The following is a 19,904-nucleotide window of genomic DNA, read 5'->3' as shown; positions in this document are numbered from 1 at the left end:
CGGGAGATGAACGGGCCCGGCGGAGTGGAAGCCCAGGCAGATATTTCCATCTGATAATTCTCGTCGCAGACATGGCATGGAAGAGCTGCACCAATTTAACTCTAAATGGTTTGCAATGGCGCTTGCAGGTGTTGCATTGGCGTGGGATGAAGAGCGGCTTCTCACATGCATGGAAAAGTCGTTGGATTGGTTTTCGACGGAGGATATCGCAGGATCCTTGGTCGCCAAATTGTCCGGGTAGTTATCACGCACATTATGGGCAAGGGATCCCTTGAACGGCTTGAACGGAAAGCCCACAGGCAGAATTTTGTCTGACATGCTCTGGTTGCTCGCGCATCAACGAACATGGCAGGCAGCCCTCGTCTCTGGCGTCAGCCCGCGCCCCCAAGTTCGGTTGACGCAATGTGGCCAGGGTGGCTGGCATGCATTGCTGCGCATTCAGGTGAGCCACCTAGGTGCCTCTAGACCATCTCAGACTGGAATGGCTTGTCGCGGACAGGAAGCGGCTGACGGCAGCGTTGCTGAGAAATAGCGGTGGAGCTGTAATTTGTATCTGGACTGCCAGCTTCCCTCCTGCGCTGCTTCATTCTTATCTCCCCAGCTTCTTGCCTGTACTGAGTGGAACCCCACCTCCCGTGATCGCAAAAGTCGCCGCTCAGACGTCATCCACCAGGAACTGCAATTCGAAGCTTTTCGCTCTCCACAAGGCGGGGACCCCCTCCTTGGCTTACCTCGACTGTCTCCCTCCCAGCGCGACTCTAGAGGACAGTTTTAGTTTTGTTTTGGGCGACGTTCGCGAGCTCATCCCAACTCTTACTCCTTGAATTCTTTTCCTCCCGCCACACTGCGCCCTCTCCTTACCACGTTTCTTGGACACTACTTCCCGACCACTGTCGCGCGATGGCGCCGACCTTCCAAGTCCAATGGAGCACCGTGCTTCTTGTTCTGGGCATCATGCTCGTCGTAATGCCCGGCAAGGTGGCAGCGTTCGGTGCCGGAAACATTCCTTCCATCGCGCAGGTCGAGGGCCACAACTGGCGACACGGCGGTATGCCCCTGTCGAAACTCCATTGGGCACCCCGAGCTCTTTCAGCGATTCGTGAATGGTCAGCTAACAAGAAGCCACTCTAGATATCGAGGATGTGCTCCAAACGCTGTTCTTCCTCGGGGGCAAGAAGTGGAAATCGAGGGAGATCTCTCGCGTCTACTACGGCAACTGGCTGCGCGATTACTCGCAGGCCGTCGACGTCGGCACTCTCAAAGGCGTCAACTCCGCGACCATCCGCATCCTCGTCTGGGTCCTGTCCTTCCTGTCCTTCGGCTACGCGACTGAGGAGTACGAGACCACTGAGGAGCGTCTGGGCGTCTATCGTCCCGAGGAGCATATCGACAACCCGCTGGGCTATGCCGACGACCTCGACGCTCGGAAGTTCGACCCTCGCCTACGGGGCCCCGTCGACCCCCGTGAGCTCGAGATTGACCCGCGCACCGGCATGAAGAACTACATTGCCAACGAGAGCGGCGGTTGGGCAACCAGTGCTGGCTACCTCCGCTGGAGTTTCGCGCGCAGCATCCACTTCGGTCGAGTCTACACCAGCGGCGCGCGATCTGGCCGCGACGAGGACCTTTGCGAGGCCCTGAGGTGCCTGGGTCAGGCCCTGCACTGCATGGAGGACTTCCCTGCGCACTCCAACTACACGGAGCTGGCCCTGCGGGAGTTGGGCCATACCGACGTGTTCCCCCACTGTGGCACCCAGACCGAGATTAACCTCAACGGCCGGAGGGTTTACCCTCTCGTGACTGGAACATTCGGCGCGGTCGACTTTCTGCACTCGGTGATTGGGTGCGTATTCTCAACTGTTTATATGCTGTGTACCTGCGTACCTCTTGACTGCATACCCAGACTGACTTGATGTATCCAGGGAGGCAACCGACCACTTCACCCAGTCCGAAGTCGACGAGATGAACACGGCTCTGCAAAATGCGCAACAGCTAACCAAGTCGGGTGGCGGTGGCCCAGGCGGGTCCACTGACCGCGGCCTCTTTGGCCCGTCGGGTGGCGGCGGCGGAGGCGGTTTTGTCTCGCTTATCTCCCAGCTCCCTGGGGTTGGCGACGGGTTCGCCGCCGAGGCCCGAAACCTGCAGGCCGCCTCGGCGGCCCAGGAGAAGGAGAACCTCAGCCGGGATTCTAATAACCCTAACCATGTGCCCGGCATGAGTGAGAACTTCGATCCCGTCAAGACGGCAGGCAGGATATACCCCATCCTTCTGTTCCGTGACAAGATTGTGCGGGCTATCAGCAACACCATCTCCAAGATCCCAGGACTGGAGAAGCTGCTGGAGCACATTGGCGAAACCTTGACGGCCTACATCATGGGATTGCTGGCGCCCTTCGTTCAGCCCATCATCAAACAGGTGTCCAAAACGCTCAAGGATGGCTCCTCTGGCGTCATCACCGCTAGTGCAAACTCGCAGCTTGAGCCTTGGAAGGACCCCACGTGCTCGAACCCTACGCATTCCATGCTGGTAAGTGACCCATGTTCCATGCTATATAACCCCGAGACTTGTTAGGGCCAGGCTCTTACTCCGTGTTTAACTATAGAGCAAGGATCATTTCACAAACGTCCTTAATTCCTGCGCTGGCCGTGTTGCGTCGACGATCGTGCAATACGTAGTGCCGTAAGTTCCCCTTGGGTGTGACGTGATATAACAAGCGCAATAACCACTGACATCACCATTCGCATACAAGGCGTGTTGTCTTTGCCTGGGAGAACCCTAATGTGCCGGTAGACGAGATTTGCAATGATGTCCTCCGCGCTTTTCACCATCCTGCCGCGCGAAACGAGCAGATCGAAATTCAGAAGCAGATGTTCGAGACTGTCCGAATTTGGCTCAACGAGTGGTCTCACAAGCATGAGGTCAGCCGCCTCCTCTCGTCTGAGGCCGTCAAGGCAGGCCGCAACCACCTCCTTGTCAATGGCCAACAGGCCAAATCCGTCGACCGTGCTCATGACCATGGCGGTGGCGGCTTCCCCACCGCTGCTCTCGCCGAGATGGGCGGTCACGGCAGGGTGTCGGGCTCGCTGTGGGCGCAAGTCAAAACACGCGACATGAATGCCATGGGAGCGGGTCCTCAAACTCAAGGGACGCCCCAGCCTCAGCAACAGCCCCCGCCACATGCTCCTTATGGCCAAGGTCCCCCGTCCGGATACGCCTATAGCCAGGGCGGCCAGCCGCCTGCTCCGTCGCCTAGCTACGGCGCCTATGGGCAGCAGCCCCCACCGCCACAACAGCCGCCTCCGCACCAAGGAGGTTACGCTCCGCAGGCGTACGGCCAGCATCCGCCTCAACACATGCAGCAGCACCATCACCAGCCGCCGCCGCACCAGGCGTACCCGCCGGTTCAGCACCACCAGCCGCCTCAGCAACCCGTGTACTACCAGCAGCCGCCACCCCCGCAGCCTTATGGCCAGCCAATGTACGGAGGCCAGCCCCCGTACCAGCAACAACAGCCGCCTTACCAGCAACAACCCCCTCCTGGACAACCGGGCGGATGGTCGGGATACCCTGGCCAGTATCGCTAGGTGCAAGATGGAGGCAAAGCCAATCCTAGCCAAGGCCATGGTCCAGTTTATCATGATTACCGCACAAGTGTGTTGCCCACAGACCCTCGTGCTACAAGTTTTCGCAGCCATAGGCATGCCGCTTATCGGCGTGGGATTCGGTCAGACGGACGAAATGATCAGAATGCATTTGCGCATCAATCCGTATATGGTCATAATATTGCACTCGCTCATCAAACCGCACGCATTCATCAGAGTGCATTCGCGCATCGGAACACATTCGCGCATCAGCACGCATATAGGGGTCTGTTGACAGCCACGACAGCGTATTCCTCAACTTACCGGGACGCCGTCGCGCGAGACATAAAGTCAGAGCCTCCCTAATAAGCTCGGGTAATGCTAGAGAAGGGACTGCTGCGTCCCGTGCCCGAGGATCATTCCTAGATCAAATAATAGACGTGGCCTAGAGATTCAGAACGAGAGTGAGCTTATGATTAAGGCTAGATAATGGCAAAACCATAGTTTTGAGGAGACAGCACCTATGATTTGTAGCGAGATAGTGTGTAGGCACAATGGGCTTTTTATCTGCGAATTTGCTGCGATTTTGGTCCGGAGGACAGGCACAAGCTTTATTGTTTGGAATTGACCATGGTAGCCGGCTCTTGCGAGTTCTTTGGGCACTTGGCGGACAAATCATGAATTAATTGGCGATTGCCTGCGACGGATAAGGCGGACATAACTCACCTCTGCGGCCCAGCCTAGACTATTATGCCGAGTTCATCATCTCCCGCTGCTCTCCCGCGATCTTGGAAAACTCCGCGCCGATAGCGTGCTCCAATAAGATGCATTTATCGGGGATTACTTTGGCGCGGCAAATGGGGCATACAAGGTTTCTCTGTTCCTTGCTGGCGATTCTTTCCATTTCGCGGAAGCATTCGGTTCCCAGGATGTGTTTGCATCCATTCATGAGAATGCCCACTTCGCCGCCGGTATTCGGTATAGCGGGATATCCTATCGGGAAGAGGCTACCCAGACATGCGGTGAACTCGACCTCTTGACAGATGGGACACTCGACCCGTGGCGGGCGGGCGGCCCGGCTCGACCGTATCCACCGCGTTACCGCATGGTAATTGCAAGTCCCGTCGGGCTCGTCAGCGTCGGCGGCCGCGAGGCCGGGCTCCGACGGGAAGGCCAAGGCCAGCAGCTCCCGATGGACGGTGGACGCCGCCTCCCGGATGGCCATGGCTTTCGGCCCGTTTTCGGCATTCATCTGCAGGTTTTTGGCCTTGCACAGCTGCCGCTGGGCCATTACGATGTTCTCCTGCCAGATAATGATCATCCCTTGGTTGGGCATGGGCTGCCGCTGGGATTCGGTGTTTAGTTTATCTTTCGACTTCTCCAGCCACTCCTGGGCATCGCGCACCCGCCGCTCGGCCGAGACCAGCTCCCGCTGCAGCACGGCCCACTCCTGCATCACGACCGACGGCCGCTCGAGCTGCTGCCTCGTGCCGGCGGGGAAGTTTTGCACCTGCGCCTGCGCGAGCCCAATGAATTGCTCCGCCCTCGCGGCGGACTTTCTCGCCGTGGCCTCGACACAGGCGTGCAGGTCCAGCCATGTGCGCTCGGAAAACCCCTGGATGGCCGTTTCGGCGGCCAGGAATTTCGGGGCCAAGGTGCCGACGTCGCGTCCGTGGATCACGACCTGCTTCGCCGCGGGCGTGTCCCCGATGGCCTTCAGGATCAGCCTGGTGGCGGCGCCCCAGGACGAGTCGAAGTCCCCGGTTCCGTACATGAGTTCGCCGGGGCGTCTGTCGACCCGGGGCACGCCCTTGCCGTCGTCGACGGAAGCCCGCACGAGCAATTGTAGCGGGTCGGCTCTGTACGCTAGCTGGTAGTCTCTTGCTTCCTCCATCCTTGCTTGGAGTTTGGCCCAGTCAAGAAGCCGGACAAGCGCCCACGACTGAGGGCTATCGACTTGTTGGTCCGCCAAAATCTTGCTTAGTACCTCCCAGAATGTTAAGTGTTGGCTTATTGGCCGACATGTGGCCATTCTGAGGATTTGTTCTTCAAAATCAATCATTGCCGCGTCCACCTCCCCCCTAAGGATGGGCTGCGGAGCAGCCATGTTTTTTTGAGGGTGGCAGATCAGGTGGGTTAAAGCACTTGGATGAAGTACTTGGGCGACGCGAGCAAGTCCTGGTATCTGACCAGACCACAAGGAGATTCTGAGGAGTGGATGGTAGGTAGAGATGACGACGGGGAACGAGACAAGAAAGCCGCATGTAAATTTATATCTAACGGATGTCACCGCAGCCCAAGTTCATCCTCGAGACAATAGGCCTTGCCTTACTGTCAAGTCACACAAAGATTGCTTCCCTATCCCCTTTGTTCCATGCTCGTAGCGTTATGTGAATAAAAAGCCTTGGCCCACGAGAAAGGACATTAGAAATGAACAAAGACAAGACAATTACACCCAGATCTAGACACGCTCTACCTCTGGACAATGAGTGTCCCGGGGAGAGCCCTGAGCCATTGACTTCGGCACTGCTCGCGGCTCCAGTGTTTACAAGCAGCCAAACGAGGACCTGATTTCCGCCTTTAGATGAGTGACATGCAGGAATGGTCGGACTTCCTCTCCACATAGGCAGATAGGTTGAGGGAATAAATCTCAGATTAGAGCACCGGGGTTTGACCGTACAGCGAGTGAGAGAGATGCCGAGACAGAAACAGAGCTTTTGCTAAATCTACCGTTTCTATCTTTTGCTTGTTCGTGGCAGAGAAAAGGATACAAGGCGAAAGATTCCCCATACCGCCGGGCCGTTTATTTGCAGTCAAATGTGGAGGTATGCATCAGTGGACAAAAAGCTACGACAAGAAAAGAAAAAAGAGGGGAATTTAAACGGAAAAGATCAGCGGATATGAGAATCAGGAGAGAAAGCCTGGAAAAGTGCAAGATGAGGGAAAGACGTAAAGTCTAACCCAGGTTTCCTTTACGCCCCCATCACCTCCTGCCCCGCCTGGGATCCTGGGCCTCGGCCCTGCGCACGTCGCGAATCTCCTTTGTGCCGAGGCTGCCGACGCCGCCCTCGCTGCGGCGCTCCCAGCCGCCGAGGCGGACGACGAGGCAGGTGGCGTTGTCGCCGTCGGCCGAGACCTCGGTGGCGTACTCGACGACGTCGCGGGCGCCCTGCTCCGGGGTGCGGGCCTCCTTGACGACGTCGACGATCTCCTGGTCCGACAGGGTGCCCGAGACGCCGTCGCTGGCCAGGACCAGGAAGCTGTACTCGGCCGGGCCTAGGTCTGTGCGGCATATCTCGGGCTCGGCCGAGACGCCGAGGCGTTTGGAGGTCAGGTCGCCAAAGGCGCGCGAGTTGGCCAGGCCGGCCAGGCGCTCCTCGCCGAACGAGTCGGTGGCGAGCGAGCCGCCGGCGGCGAAGAAGCGGCGCAGGCGGCGGGCCTCGAGCGGGCTGGACGGGTGGTGGTCGTTGCTGAGCGGGCGCGCGAGGCCCGTGGCCGTCTCGCAGAGGAGGGCGCGCGAGTCGCCCACGTGCGCGACGAGCAGGGTGCTGTGGGCCGACGGGTGCCAGAAGGGCTGGGGCGTCGGGGTCGACACGAGCGCGACGGTGGCGGTGGAGCCGCCCTTGAAGCGCGAGGGCCCGCCGATGGTGTCGCCGCCGCCGGCGAGGTGGTGGTGGTGCCGCGCGTGCGGCGCCCCCAGCACCTCGTCGCGGTTGACGGGGAAGTCGGCCACGTGCGCGTCGTCCCGGTCCGGCTTGCGCGCCTGCGCCGTCACGAAGTCGAGGTCGGCGCGCAGGAAGGCGTACGTCAGCACAGACTCGATGGTTACGGGCGGCGCGCCCGACATCGCCGCCTCGGGGGACGACGGGTGCGTGGTGGACTCGACCGACGTCGTCCGGGTAAGGCTGAAGTGGGGTGGTTTAAAGCGGCGGAAGTAGCCGCCGACTGTGTCCTTGTACTCGGCCAGCAGCTCGCGCTCGAGGCGCAGCGCGGCGGGGACATCGGCCGGCACGGGCTCAGGGTCGTCGCTGCTGATCTTCTTGCCTTCGGCCAGGTCGTTTTTGACCATGGCCTGTACCTCCTCAGCGCTCTTCATCTCGGGTTGCTGCGGCGGCGGGGATGATCCGCCGACGCTGTGGCTGCCGAACTTGTGATGGCCGCGGCGCAAGCTGCTCCCGAGCCCGAACTGCACCGCCGTCTCCTCGATGTAGCCGTGCAACTCATCGCGCAGGAAGGCGGAGCACTCGTTGCCGCCGTGGCCGTCGAACACGCCAAAGTAGAATATCTGCGGGTCGCCGCTGGCGCTGTCGGCCACGCTCCCCTCGCCCGAGCCGGAGCTGTCACCGCTGGAGGCCGAGGAGGAAGGTCTCCGCGAGCGCGACAAGCTGACCGGGGCGCGGCGCGCAAAGGCGGGCAGGTCTATGGTGCCGGCCTGGTTCTCGTCCTCGTTGTAGGCACGGGTGCCGCGCGAGTTGTGGGCGCCAAAGTGGTGCTTGGCGCTGCGCAGCGGGATGCGGACGACGGTCAGGTCCCGCGACGGGAGGTTCCGGGGCACGGGCGGACTCGCCGCGGGGAGGCTCCGGGAGCCTGGGTCCGGGGTGTGGGGTATGGAGGCGCTCCGGGGGAGTTTATGGTGCGGGCCCGAGCCGAGGCGCGGGTCCGGGTGCAGCGACGACGAAGGCAGGTGCGTGACGAAATAGTTATGGAAGCAGCGCCGCTGGGAGAACGGGCCGCTCTCGGTAGCGGCGAGGGGGTGGGGATGGTCGTGACGACATAGCCCGTGGCCGCTGGGGTCGGTAGGAGGGCGTCGGGGTACTCTATAGCTCCTGCAGTGGCGCCCCGCCAGACGAGAGTGCGAGGTCGAGTGAACAAGAGTCGCAATGAAGCCCATGAAGGCACTGAGGGTGTCGGGACTGGCCGAGCGGACGTGTATCGGTCGCGGTCGGGTCCTTGGGGCCCAGCGAGGCATTCTAGCTAGCGCACGCAGCGCCATCCTGACGGCTCAACGTTGTTCAGCGCTAGCGAGGGAGCGTTGGGATTGCAACGGCGGAGGCTCCCCTGGACTGGGCGTTTGCTATGGGCGGGCAGGTAGGTTGTCTGGTAGGAGCGTGGATGGAATCGACGCAATGCGAGGAGAGGAAGCAAAAGTCGGCGTTGACTTGGCGCTCTTGGGCAGCACTCGCTCTCCATCGCTTCGCAGCGGGAGTTGTGAAACTGCCAGCTCGGAAAAGCCAATTGATTGACGCTGGCGGACCCGGGATATTCCTTGCTGCACACTGACGTAGCGCCGGGGTGGCGCTCGGGGCTTTCCGAACCCGCCCCAGCTTCAATCCGTTCTGTTGGGCTCGCCTGTCCAGTGCTGTCACCACACCAATCTCTGGGTCGGGTTGGCGTTGATCTTGGAGATTGCTGTCCTTGATGCCAAACATAGAACATCCACAACAAAGAGCGCACAGCAACTGGGAAGCTTACCGACAGTCTGGGAATGGGCAGCGAACAAATCCTACGCCCAGAATTCGGCGAAAATACGTACATCTTACGTAACACAACGCTCTTCTCTCCCCATTTCCTCTTCCTGTTACTTGAAAGATGTGTTGGTGTGCTGCTTATTGGCCTCCATTGGAACCCCATCTCATCACAGAAAAGTCAATTGTTAAAGAACATTCCTCGGAAATCCACCATCCCATACCCAGCCGATACAAATCACCCGGACCTTCGTGTCCAAATACATAAATATCGTACAAGTCCAAATAACACCCCATGCCCGAACAGAATGCCTAGACCAACTTAAGGCTAATAAACAACCTTAAAAGCTCTGCGTCCACCACGGCCAGCTGCTCCCCTTCTTTGTTCAGGTGCGGCTTGTAAAAGTCGCAGGTGCCCTGGCTGCACACGTAATGGATGCCCCCGGGAACCTTGGTGTCCCTCCCGGCGACCTGGCGCTTGCTGGGGTACCCGCACCCGTCGCAGGGGGGGGTTTCGGTCGTCATTGCCACGCTCGTCGTCGAAGCGCGCAAACTTGCGGCATGGCACGCACTTGTAGTAGGGCCTGCCGGCGTTGCCGTTGCGGTTCGAGGCCCGCGTGATGAAGCGCTTCGTCATCTGGCGGCAGTTGACGCACGCGGGCGCCGATAGCGCCACCACCGTCGGCCGCGAGATGGTTAGGGCGGTGGACATGGCTTTGACCTTGCGGGCGACGAGCTGCAGCTCTGTCTTTGCGGCTGGGATTTTGGTTTCGTCCGGAGTGGGACTCAGTGGGGAGGATATGGCTGGGGAAGTCGGCCGTGTGGGATTTCCGTGTGGAAGAGAGAGGGGTTGTAAATGGATGGGATGCAGGGCAGGAACGGCTCAAGTTGGTTGTGCTGCTTGTATTGCTCCGGGGAACATGAAGGAACCACAAGGGAAGTCGGTTACATTTATCAATCTGCTGGATAGAATCCTCGACAAGACCTCAGCCGTTTGCTCCTCTGTCTAAATGCCCACCAGAAAGCCTTGCATCGGTTGCCTCAAACCATGGCCTTGTTTGGGTGCAAGGCGGCCGGCCTCCCGCATATCACGAAAACACCCGATTGGAGCTCGGCGGTTGGCTGAATAAACCTGCAGAACATCAAGAACTCAGCCACCCGAAAGTGCCTGCTTCAACTGAACAGGCGCCTGCACCGCCCAGTACAGGTCGCCAAGCAGGCCGTGGCGTCTTGCCTTCATGCGAGGCCACAGTTAAGGATAAAAAAAATGCACACAATGATCCGATTTATACAGGGGGGGGGGAAATCAATTCAACAGGCGGACGCCTGGAATGGTGCGGGCGTCTGGGTGCCCGCATGTTTGCTTAGCCGCCTTGGTAGCAACATGCAAGTGTCAAACATTTACCCAGGGTGCCAGGAAGCCAGGCAATGGTGGACCCCAATTCCCTGGCGGTTAATATACTCCCTCACTCGTCCATCCATCCAGCCTTCTCCAGTCGGTCGCAACCATTCTTAGAAAACTGTTCATAGCATGTCGACTGGTATAGACTTGTCTCATTGAGAGAGCCCCTCATGTGGCGAAGACCTTCAAGGCAATAGCCATAAATAAATCCCACAGCGCATATCAAAACTTCATTCACGCCTACCACCCATGCATTGCTCGTGCGTCCAAAGTAGAGGTGATAGCGCGCATCAACAAGCCGACCTGTTGCCTGGACGTCAGGGAAGCAGGTCATATGCAGGCGAAGCAGCCAAAGGCAGGTTGTTTAGGGAGACCTTGGCACTGCATAACTCGGGCGGCTCCCAAGTCTTCATGAAGAATCCGTGGTTCTTCCCGACCTCGAACACTGCGTACGTGGTCTAGGACCGCTACATTGGTAACAACGACCGTGGTTCGATATCGACCCTTTGCCCTTACAAGCTGCCTCCCTTATTCGACGTTGGCTCCTGCGGGAGGCCTTTCAACCTCACTAGTTGAGACCAATGACAGCTGAGCAAACCGCTGCGTCCCCCGCCCCGTTCGATCTCAGTCTATTTTGTCACGTGTAGAGGCAACCTACCTACATCACCTCGTGCTCACCCGCAGCCAACCTGCTCGGCAAAGCTACTCAACCTCGGAGCCCAAACTGCAGTTCTTCTCGCTCTTTGTGGTCTAGAAAACAGTCAATACCTCCTACGATCGGCAGCAAACATCCATCTGAAAGAAATCCGAGATCAACCCCGAGCTACTGCAACAGCCTCGCCTGCTACTCATGGAGCGATCCATGTCCATCCGGTCGGTCCCCGCGCCGTGCCATTTCTTTGCGAGCGGACGTTGTATGAAAGGGACGGCATGTCCATTCTCGCATGCGATCGACCAAGAGAGCCCTTCGGCGCGGCCGTCACGCAAAACCACCGCCGCACCGCCTGCCAACTTGAAGAACCCTGCCACTATATGCCGCTTCTTCCAAGCCGGAAAGTGCCACAAGGGCGCCGGGTGTGCCTTTTTGCACGAGGAAACGGCCAAGCCTGTCCTGCCAGCCGAGGCGACTCCCACCGAGACCGAGAAACCAGCACCGGAAACTCTGCCCGCCACCGTCGACTCTCGTAGCCTTGTTCCTTGTCGCTTCTTCGCCGCCGGGAGTTGCAAGAATGGCAGCAGCTGTCCATTCATGCATGCCCCTGCTACTAAGGATAACCTACCCGAGGAGCCGACACCCGATGAAACCCCACTGGATGTGAAAGATGGCTTGGTTAGTGATCACTTTAACGAGAATTATGAGCCTCAACTTTACTAACGCAGGTTGAATTCCATCTCAAGCTTGACGATCCACACGACGACTGGACGCGAGCGTTCTCTGGAGCCGTCGTCAAGTTCGCGGAAGGCGCCTCCGTCAGCGACCTTTCTCTAGCTTCCGACTTCTCCGCTATTCGTCTTGACAACCTCCCTTCAGAAAGCACGCCAGCATCTGTCATCCAGCTGCTGGGTGATCTGGGCTTGACAGCGCCGGACGACTGTGTGAGGGTTCGGCAGGCCTCCAATGGCGGGGCGGCAAGCGCCGACGTCAAGGTCAGGGACCCGTCCTTCGCCGCCGCGGTTCGCGACAGGCTTTCCGAACGCATCTCGAATATCAGTGCCACCCGGATCGACGTCCCCATGGCGGCCGGCTCGGGCCTCCACCGTATCGACTGCTGCAAGGTTCTTTGCTCCTGGCATCGTCCTACGCGCACCGCGTGGCTCAATTTCCGGACCCCAGGCGTGGCACAGAAGGTTTGCGACCATTTCAGATCCGAGGTCTTCAAGGTCAAGAACCAGGACGTTGGTGCTAGTCTCCTCGCTAGCAATAAGGGCAATTCCTCTTTCATCGGCCATGGTCGGACTTGGACTGTACGGCTGTCCGACCTAAACCCGACCGTCACCAAGGCGAACATCCTGGCACAGATACCCGATCACTGGATGCCGACCCATGTCGAGCTGGGCCAGCCGACATACACCGAGAACGCCGACGAGGTTACATCTACGGTCAGGTTAAGGCTGCTCCAGTTCGGACCGCTTGATATGTGGAGCGTGGCAGAGACTGGGGGTGGGAAAAGGGTCAAGGCCCAGGCTCGGTTCGGGAATGAGAAAGACGCCAGAACCGCGGAATCTGCGCTAAACGGCAAGTCAATAGCATGGCTAAGATGCGATGCTAGGGCAATGCGTACGTCGTCAGGGTCTGCCGCCAAGCTCACAGTCCAGCACGTTACCACGGTCAAGGTCAAAATCCCGGCCCGCATCTATAGCACCCTGCGAGAGCCGCTCCAGGAAAAGAAGAAGCTCTGGTCCGAGAAGAAGGTCTACTTCGTGGCCTACCCGCCCAGCAACGGACACGTCACCCTCAAGCTCGAGGGCGCCGTATCCGAGAATGTGGCTGAGGCCTACCGAGGCCTTTCCGAGACGGTGGCAGGAACCCTACTGGACGTGGGTAAGGATGCGTGGTGCACCGTCATCCAGAACCAGGCGTCTTGGCGCGACATCCTCGATCGCATCAACAAAAGCCATAGTGTCACCGCTATCAGGGACAGGCGTCGGCGCCAGATCCGACTCTTTGGCAGGACCGAGGGCTGCCAGCTTGCCAAGGAGCTGATCACAGCGCAGCTCGAAAAGCTGGCCTCCGAGGCTGTTGTCATCGAGCTGGCGCCCGACGAGTTCCAGTGGGCCTGCCGCGGAGGGTTTAAGAAGCTCGTGGCGGAGCTCGGCGCCGACAAGGTCACTCTGGACATCGTCTCCAACCCGAGACGCATCCTCTATTCCGGCGGCTCGGGGGGCGACCGCGCCAAGATACACGCCATGCTAGCGAACAAGAACGGACCGGCCCTGACTGCCGATCCGCCGTCCGAGGACCACCCCGCCGGCGGCAGGGACTGCTCCGTCTGCTGGACCGAGGCCGAGGAGCCCGTCGTGGTGACGTCCTGCGGGCACGCCTACTGCGCCGGCTGCTTCGCGGACCTCTGCGGCGCGGAGCCGGCCGCGGGCGCGCGGCACCTTGTCGCCTGCGTCGGGGATGCGGCCGCGTGCGGGAAGCCGTTGCCCTTGGCGGAGCTCAAAGAGCACCTGCCGTCGGCCGAGTTCGAGGACGTGCTCAAGGCGGCCTTCACGTCACACGTGCGGCGTCGCCCCGCCGACTTTGGCTACTGCCCCACGCCCGACTGCGGGCACATCTACCGCGTCTTCGCCGACGCCGCCGGGGAGGATGGCAGCGACGCCGCCGTCGTCTTCACCTGCCCGGAGTGCCTCGGGGCCACCTGCACGCGCTGCCAGGCGACCGCGCACCCGGGCATCACGTGCGCCGATCGCAAGGAGGAGGCCTCGGGCGGCTACGAGGCGCTGGCGCGGGCCAAGGCGGAGCTGGGCGTCAAGGACTGCCCCGAGTGCAAGACGGCCATGGAGAAGACGGAGGGGTGCAACCACATGATGTGCGGCGGGTGCCGCACGCACATCTGTTGGGTCTGCATGGCCACTTTCGATTCGGATGGCGAGTGCTACGACCACCTTAGCGCGAAGCACGGCGGGGCCTTTGATGTCCCGGCAGAGGCCGCGTGGTGAAGACGGAGAAGGAGATGGCCAGCGTCACCGGGTGTTTGCTGGTTCCGTACAAAAGTTGGCTCGATTCCCGGACGTCGATTGCTTCTATCTTCGCGCCTGTTTCGTGGTGATGACCCATTGGGACCCCTTGCGCGCTACGCCCAGAGACATGGGAAGGGTGGTTCCGAACGCATAAATGATGGCTTTATTTTTGGGAGGAAGCTGGAGGCATTAGCTAGAATCGGGATCAGCATATGGTTCACGGGAACTATGGAGATCGCGGCAATACTCGACCCTAATGAGGGTGGGGAGAATGGCGATCATGCCGGAGAGAATACCAGGAGTCGTCCTAGGATATAGACATCTCAAAGTTTCAGGGCTCCCAGCAACGAGACTTCGTCCTCCTAACCACCTAGTCGCGTCCGGTGACATACTATCGAAGGGAAATCTACTATGCAACGCATAGCAGAAATAAGTATCTGGATAACCGCAAGACAAACACTGAGTTGACCCAAAATCTTTTGCCGTACTACCGGAAATCACGCTTCCTTGAAAGGTGTACTGCCGTGGTAGACACATCCAGGGCTTCGGATAGAGGGACTAACAGCGCCGGCGCCGGCAAGCTGCCAAACCTTAGTTCCTCAAGCCCAGGTCCACGGAGGCCATCGCTTTCGGCATGGCGGGTGTCATCCGAATAGAGTGACGCTAGAGAAACCGTGTGTGAGGTGGGTCCCAGGCACGTGAGTGCACGGCCCACCCCGATGGATAGATCTGGACCGGTATCGCCAAGCGTAGTACCTCACACAAACCGTTTGGTGCGGGACACGAATTGCGGGGTATGGGACATGCAGGCTGAGGCTGATTCGTCCATGACAATGAATCCTGCGATGGATGTGCTCCCCGTGCGCACCGGCTCCTGTCGTTCCCGATGTCCGCCAACATCCTCGAGTGGTGCAAATGCACAGGTTGTCAAACAAAAGACATATGCATCAATATCTGTTGGTGCGGGGCACGGCAGAGTATTGGAGGCGCTTTGTGATGTTTGCGGGTGAAGCCCGAGCGTGCATGAACGCACAGCGCACATGGACGGTTGTCCTGGCATCATGGCGGCTGGCATTGTGCATGACGCTTAGTCGGATAGACGAGCTTTGGTCGCGTGTTGATTGACTCTCTGTATAGAGAACTCTCGACTTGCTCATGGGTTTCGTGACATGGAGAGATGCGAGTGAGGCGCAACGGGCAAAAAAACAGCCGAGACCACGGATGCGACACCACGCCGCACCATTTATTGGGTACATAGGTGGGAGGCGCCACCCAGGGTTGGGAATTTAGTCTTAGTTACTGGCTTGACTAACTAATGACCAACTTTGTTCTTTTTTAACTAACTAAAGTAACTAATTTAGTTATTGTTAGTTGTTTTTTTTACATAAAATTTCCATATATTTATACAAATTTTAAAAGATTTTTAACTGTTTAATATTTAGTAATATTAAAATAGTAGTGGGAATAGTAATAAAAATAATAATAAAAATAGTAATAAAAATGGAGCGGGGGTTCAATGGACCCCAAGACTTTCACCCTGGATTTGCGATCCGCGAGACTCTTCTCTTGTGCTTTGTGCCGTTTTCAGAACGCGGATGAGGTCCTTCTGGCATACGATAGATGGCCTAGACGGGGAATTGATGGGCTAGGGAAGGGGTTTGCGTCCAACCGAAATCACGCCGTTGCACTGTGGGGGAATTTAGCCGAATATGCCCGTCATAACGGGCACCTAACCACTAGCCCCAAGCCACCCATCTCTTGCAAGGACCGTCCTGTGATCCCTGGAAAACACTCGACAGCGACATAGGAGGCTGTAGACGACATGGATCTGACTCGGTGCGCCGCATACCTTGGCACATGCCGGTTGCTGTCCCGGCACCGCAACATGCAAATCTCCATGTGGCACTTGTGAATGCAGATCGCACGCGGCAATACTGAGCAGTCACCAGAAACAACCGCGACTCCCGTGGTCTCGGAACAAAAACGGAGATGTTGGGACAGACACGGAGGCGTTTTGCGACGGGGTGACTACCACCAAGACCCAAAAGATGACACGGGAGAGAAGAGGGGCTGGTTATGGAAAACAAGGGTCAGGGTCACATCGGATTTCGACGAGACAGCGAAGTGTTCGGCAGTTCTGGACCTCAATGGCATGCGTGTGCGCCAAGCCCAAATCGTCCACGATGATACGACGGCACGAAGCGACAGCCTAGCTGCCCGACAGTTGGGCTAAACTGGCACCAAACCTCAAGCAGATGAGCATGACGGCTTTGCATGGGTGAGCAACCCCGAACCGTGAACTCCGCAGATGGGAGGCCCAAGCGTCAAGGCAAGACAAGCCAGAGCTGGGTCCAGCTCCTCTCCTCACCCCTGTCGACGCACGCTAGCCGGAGCCGAGCACACAACCGTGGGGCGGCCCAAACACAACCGCGACGGGGATAGGATGCTGTAGCCCTGATCACAGCAGCTGCAGTTTGAGCACACAATATTGCTTTCTGGTGGTGGCTGTCCAAGCTGTTTCCCTTTGCCTATGAGGGAGGGGAACGAGATGTCTTCTCCCGAAACCCTCCATGTAGGGTGGCACAACAGTGCCTGCACGCGTCTTGATCCGTTCAAACACACTCTACCAAAGGAACAAAAAAGGATGACTTGATGAGATGTGAACACTGGAGTGCAGAGGGGTGACCCTCTGTGGAGCAAGCCGTAGCTCTGGGGAGCTCCGCCGCCCAGATCAAGCCAGGCTGATGTTTACACAAGTTCGTGAGCAGTTTGCGTTCCTCGTCTATATCCGCTCCAACCCCACCGGGAGCTGTTCCGCTTCGGTGAGATCACGAGGCGCAAAAGATGGCACACCCTCCCGGGATTCTTCACCCAGCGCCTCGATGCAGTTCTCGAGACCACCTCAACCCAACACGGACCACCCGGTACATAAACGGGAGGCCCGCCCAGCGTTACAGGGCTTGACTCGGCCCCCCGCTGGGAACGTGGCAGGGGAAGCTTTTGTCAAGCTGCTGATATCTCCGAACGGCATTTTTGCTTCTTAATCTATCAATTCCTTGGATCGTTTGTTTCCTCGCCCATCCCCTGCCCGAGGACCAGGTGCACTTTGTTCTGGCAACAATACGAGAAAGAGCCAGTAGCCGAGCTTACACTACCACCGAGGCCACAGCATCCGAGACTAGTACCGCCGCCAGAAATACCGCCATGTCATCAGGCCAGCCTGGACCCGGAGGCTTCGTGACGCCGCCCACCACTGGACCCGGAGGCTTCGTCGCGCCGCCCACCGCCGGCGGCAACACGACCTGGCCCGGTTTCCCGCCGGGCTTCGATCCCGCGCTGCTCCCGCACGACGACAAGGGCGCCGAGCTCAAGGCCACGGTCTGGGTCCTGTTCGCCCTGGCCACCATCTTCTTCGCCCTGCGCATCTACTGCCGCATCCTCAAGAACAGGTGGCTGCTTTACGAGGACTGGGTTCTCCTCCTCTCCTACATCTGCCTGTTCTTCAACGCCATCATGGTCCAGGTCCAGACGGGCCTGGGCTACGGGAAGCACTTCTACGACATTCCGATCGAGAACTCCAACACGATGGCGCTCTACGGCCTCATCACCATCACCGTCGCCGTCATGGGCCAGGTGTGGAGCAAAACGAGCTTCGCCATGACCCTCTTGCACATCACCGGCCCAAAAGCCAAAGTGTTTGTCTGGTTCCTTATTATCACGATCAACGTGTTTATGACATTGGGTAAGTCCCGGGGTATATCGAAAGTCGCCATACTAGATCTGTACCATGGGTTTCTTATTCCCCTCGTCTCGTGGCTAACTCGGATTTCTTTCATTTTTTCTTCAACAGGCGCCATCTTCTTTTGGGTCCAGTGCACCCCCTTCTCGAAGGCCTGGACGCCCTTAATGGTCGGCGGCCAATGTTGGGATACGAAAATAAACATCTCATACGGAATTTTTGCCAGCGTATACTCCGGTCTCGCGGATATAGCCCTAGCCCTTGTCCCATGGCAGGTCATCATGGGCCTTAACCTGAAGATGCAGGAGAAGCTGGGTGTTGCGCTGGCCATGAGCATGGGCGGCTTGTGAGTTCCTCCCGACCGCGGCCGCCAATGTCCACAGGCGCGCCATCAAACTCCCCCAAGGCCGAGGCATTTGACTGACTCAACTTGACAGCGCCGGTGCTGCCGCTTTTGTCAAGGCCTCATATCTGCCTACTCTCGCCCCCGTCGATTTCGTGTGTAAGACTGCCTGTCTTTTCCCATCTCGCTTAGCACCAGGCCGCGTGTCCCCACGCGACTCCCTGGCCGCCCCTCTCAGCACCTAAGCCCGAGGGGGCAATACCCCAACCCAGCTGGAGTCGCTTAGCACTTAGCCCACACCCATCACCCCACCCGGGCTGTAAGCAGCCGAAGACCGAAAAGAAAAAAAAAACACCGCAGTATGCACTGCGGCACCAGCATCGCTGACATAATTGCTTTTTACCTGGACACAGATGAGGGGAAGGGCCTGGTCACCTGGGGAGCGGCGGAGACCGCCGTCACCATCATGGCGGCCTCCATCCCCGTCCTGCGGGTTCTGTTTAGGGACATGGCCTCATCCTGCGGCTACGTCAAGGGCGCAGGGGGCAAGGGCGGCAGCGGCAGCGGCAGCGGCAGCGGCAGCGGCGTCTCCTCGTCGGCGGCCAGCAAGGGCCAGCACGGCGCCCTGGGCAACCACGCCTTCGTCCAGGCCTCGCCCACAACGGGCGCCCACGGCGGCAACAACGACTTTGGGTTCCCCGCCGGCCAGTACCAGCACTACCCGCCGCACGCTGCGGACCCCCGGCGCGGGCGGGACGTGGAGGCCATCGCCGACAGCTACGAGATGATGTGGCAGGACGGCCCCGAGCGCAAGGTTTACGTGCGATAAGTGCCGCATGGGGCGGTAAATTCGGGTATGGTAAATACGAAGGGTAATTCGACAAAAGATGCCGTTTGATACAGCTTGGCGACCTGGAAAACTTTGCGCCTTGGTACGGCCACGATTCTTGTACGATTATTTCTTTACGTTTTCTTTTGAGCGAGACTGGATACGGCTTCTCTTAGGATGGCAATATACTCACGATATTTTCTTGTTCAAGTCCTGAACAGTAGGTAGGCATTCATTCGTACGACGCTGGCAAAGTCTATTCTCGGGCCTCTTGGTTGTTAAATGACAGGCCATTGGACTCCATAGCCCAGCAGCGGTCTCCGTCAGTCTGCTGGTCGTGCCATTACATCGGGGCTGCAAAGGCCACCCGAACGCGGAGGACCCGGACCCGTCTGCCTCCGACACAACGCCTTGTCTAGCCGGGGTATCGTGGGATAGGCCCTAGGCTGGTGGCTAGGTTAGGGAGGTGAGCTTATTAGCAGCAGCGGGGGGCAGATAAAGGTCAATGCTGCATGACGGGATTTTGCGCGCCAGTGGCTTGCGTCAAATCGGAGACTGGATTCCAGGGTGGTTTGTCAGGGATAAGCATGCGTGAGGGGTCAAGTTAGGGGTACACAGGCCACCGCACAATCTGTAGTAGAAACAAATGTATTGTGACTAACCGCTTAATAATCAATATGATCACCGTTGTTGGCTATCACCGCTTTGAGCCTCTTGACCATTGAACGCGCGATGCTCTCAAGCAAATCGACTGGCACCGCATCCCAACCAGCCTAAACCGCTGATCGAAGCTGCCTAGGTGTTAGTTCTTGTATATTATAATGCAAATCCAGCCAATTTTTGATCCAGGCCTATACGTTT

At 58.5% G+C, this 19,904-nt stretch overlaps 6 protein-coding genes across 6 annotated transcripts; 3 read left to right on the top strand and 3 right to left on the bottom strand.

Moving 5' to 3' along the window:
• Window positions 1-59: 59 nt before the first annotated feature.
• GGTG_04491 (HET-C protein) lies at window positions 60-4,382 on the top strand. Its single transcript, XM_009222288.1, has 5 exons — window positions 60-1,048; window positions 1,132-1,843; window positions 1,923-2,526; window positions 2,603-2,679; window positions 2,750-4,382. The coding sequence occupies exons 1-5, from the start codon at window positions 901-903 to the stop codon at window positions 3,582-3,584; spliced, it is 2,376 nt and encodes a 791-aa protein (XP_009220552.1). The 5' UTR covers window positions 60-900; the 3' UTR covers window positions 3,585-4,382.
• GGTG_04490 (hypothetical protein) lies at window positions 4,330-5,475 on the bottom strand (the record flags this gene model as incomplete). The annotated part of the gene is made up of 1 exon (XM_009222287.1): window positions 4,330-5,475. The coding sequence occupies one exon, from the start codon at window positions 5,473-5,475 to the stop codon at window positions 4,330-4,332; it is 1,146 nt and encodes a 381-aa protein (XP_009220551.1).
• A 323-nt stretch (window positions 5,476-5,798) lies between these two features.
• GGTG_04489 (hypothetical protein) lies at window positions 5,799-8,810 on the bottom strand. The gene has a single exon (XM_009222286.1). It carries the CDS (start codon window positions 8,572-8,574, stop codon window positions 6,565-6,567), a length of 2,010 nt encoding a protein of 669 aa, XP_009220550.1. The 5' UTR covers window positions 8,575-8,810; the 3' UTR covers window positions 5,799-6,564.
• A 548-nt stretch (window positions 8,811-9,358) lies between these two features.
• On the bottom strand, window positions 9,359-9,758 carry GGTG_04488 (hypothetical protein; the record flags this gene model as incomplete). The annotated part of the gene is made up of 2 exons (XM_009222285.1): window positions 9,359-9,527; window positions 9,619-9,758. The coding sequence occupies 2 exons, from the start codon at window positions 9,756-9,758 to the stop codon at window positions 9,359-9,361; spliced, it is 309 nt and encodes a 102-aa protein (XP_009220549.1).
• A 1,399-nt stretch (window positions 9,759-11,157) lies between these two features.
• On the top strand, window positions 11,158-14,602 carry GGTG_04487 (hypothetical protein). The gene is made up of 2 exons (XM_009222284.1): window positions 11,158-11,778; window positions 11,847-14,602. The coding sequence occupies exons 1-2, from the start codon at window positions 11,299-11,301 to the stop codon at window positions 14,109-14,111; spliced, it is 2,745 nt and encodes a 914-aa protein (XP_009220548.1). The 5' UTR covers window positions 11,158-11,298; the 3' UTR covers window positions 14,112-14,602.
• Window positions 14,603-16,654: 2,052 nt separating this feature from the next.
• Window positions 16,655-19,738, top strand: GGTG_04486 (hypothetical protein). The gene is made up of 6 exons (XM_009222283.1): window positions 16,655-17,874; window positions 17,983-18,217; window positions 18,309-18,373; window positions 18,628-19,163; window positions 19,255-19,267; window positions 19,350-19,738. The coding sequence occupies exons 1-4, from the start codon at window positions 17,337-17,339 to the stop codon at window positions 19,041-19,043; spliced, it is 1,254 nt and encodes a 417-aa protein (XP_009220547.1). The 5' UTR covers window positions 16,655-17,336; the 3' UTR covers window positions 19,044-19,163; window positions 19,255-19,267; window positions 19,350-19,738.
• The last annotated feature ends 166 nt before the right edge of the window (window positions 19,739-19,904 follow it).

The sequence above is a fragment of the Gaeumannomyces tritici genome, assembly GCF_000145635.1.
Source record: "Gaeumannomyces tritici R3-111a-1 unplaced genomic scaffold supercont2.2, whole genome shotgun sequence".
Lineage (NCBI taxonomy): Eukaryota > Fungi > Ascomycota > Sordariomycetes > Magnaporthales > Magnaporthaceae > Gaeumannomyces > Gaeumannomyces tritici.
Note: the sequence above shows the minus strand (reverse complement) of the source record. Positions and strands in the feature narration are given on the sequence as shown.

Bases quoted from the DNA above. Each gene is read 5' to 3' on its own strand.
- GGTG_04487 (XM_009222284.1), top strand. From the start codon at position 11,299: ATGGAGCGATCCATGTCCATCCGGTCGGTCCCCGCGCCGTGCCATTTC. The intron at 11,779-11,846 runs GTTAGTGATCAC...TTCCATCTCAAG, and splicing joins TGGATGTGAAAGATGGCTTG to CTTGACGATCCACACGACGA.
- GGTG_04486 (XM_009222283.1), top strand. From the start codon at position 17,337: ATGTCATCAGGCCAGCCTGGACCCGGAGGCTTCGTGACGCCGCCCACC. The intron at 17,875-17,982 runs GTAAGTCCCGGG...TTTCTTCAACAG, and splicing joins CAACGTGTTTATGACATTGG to GCGCCATCTTCTTTTGGGTC. The intron at 18,218-18,308 runs GTGAGTTCCTCC...TCAACTTGACAG, and splicing joins GCCATGAGCATGGGCGGCTT to CGCCGGTGCTGCCGCTTTTG.
- GGTG_04491 (XM_009222288.1), top strand. From the start codon at position 901: ATGGCGCCGACCTTCCAAGTCCAATGGAGCACCGTGCTTCTTGTTCTG. The intron at 1,049-1,131 runs GTATGCCCCTGT...AAGCCACTCTAG, and splicing joins CCACAACTGGCGACACGGCG to ATATCGAGGATGTGCTCCAA. The intron at 2,527-2,602 runs GTAAGTGACCCA...GTTTAACTATAG, and splicing joins ACCCTACGCATTCCATGCTG to AGCAAGGATCATTTCACAAA.
- GGTG_04489 (XM_009222286.1), bottom strand. From the start codon at position 8,574: ATGGCGCTGCGTGCGCTAGCTAGAATGCCTCGCTGGGCCCCAAGGACC.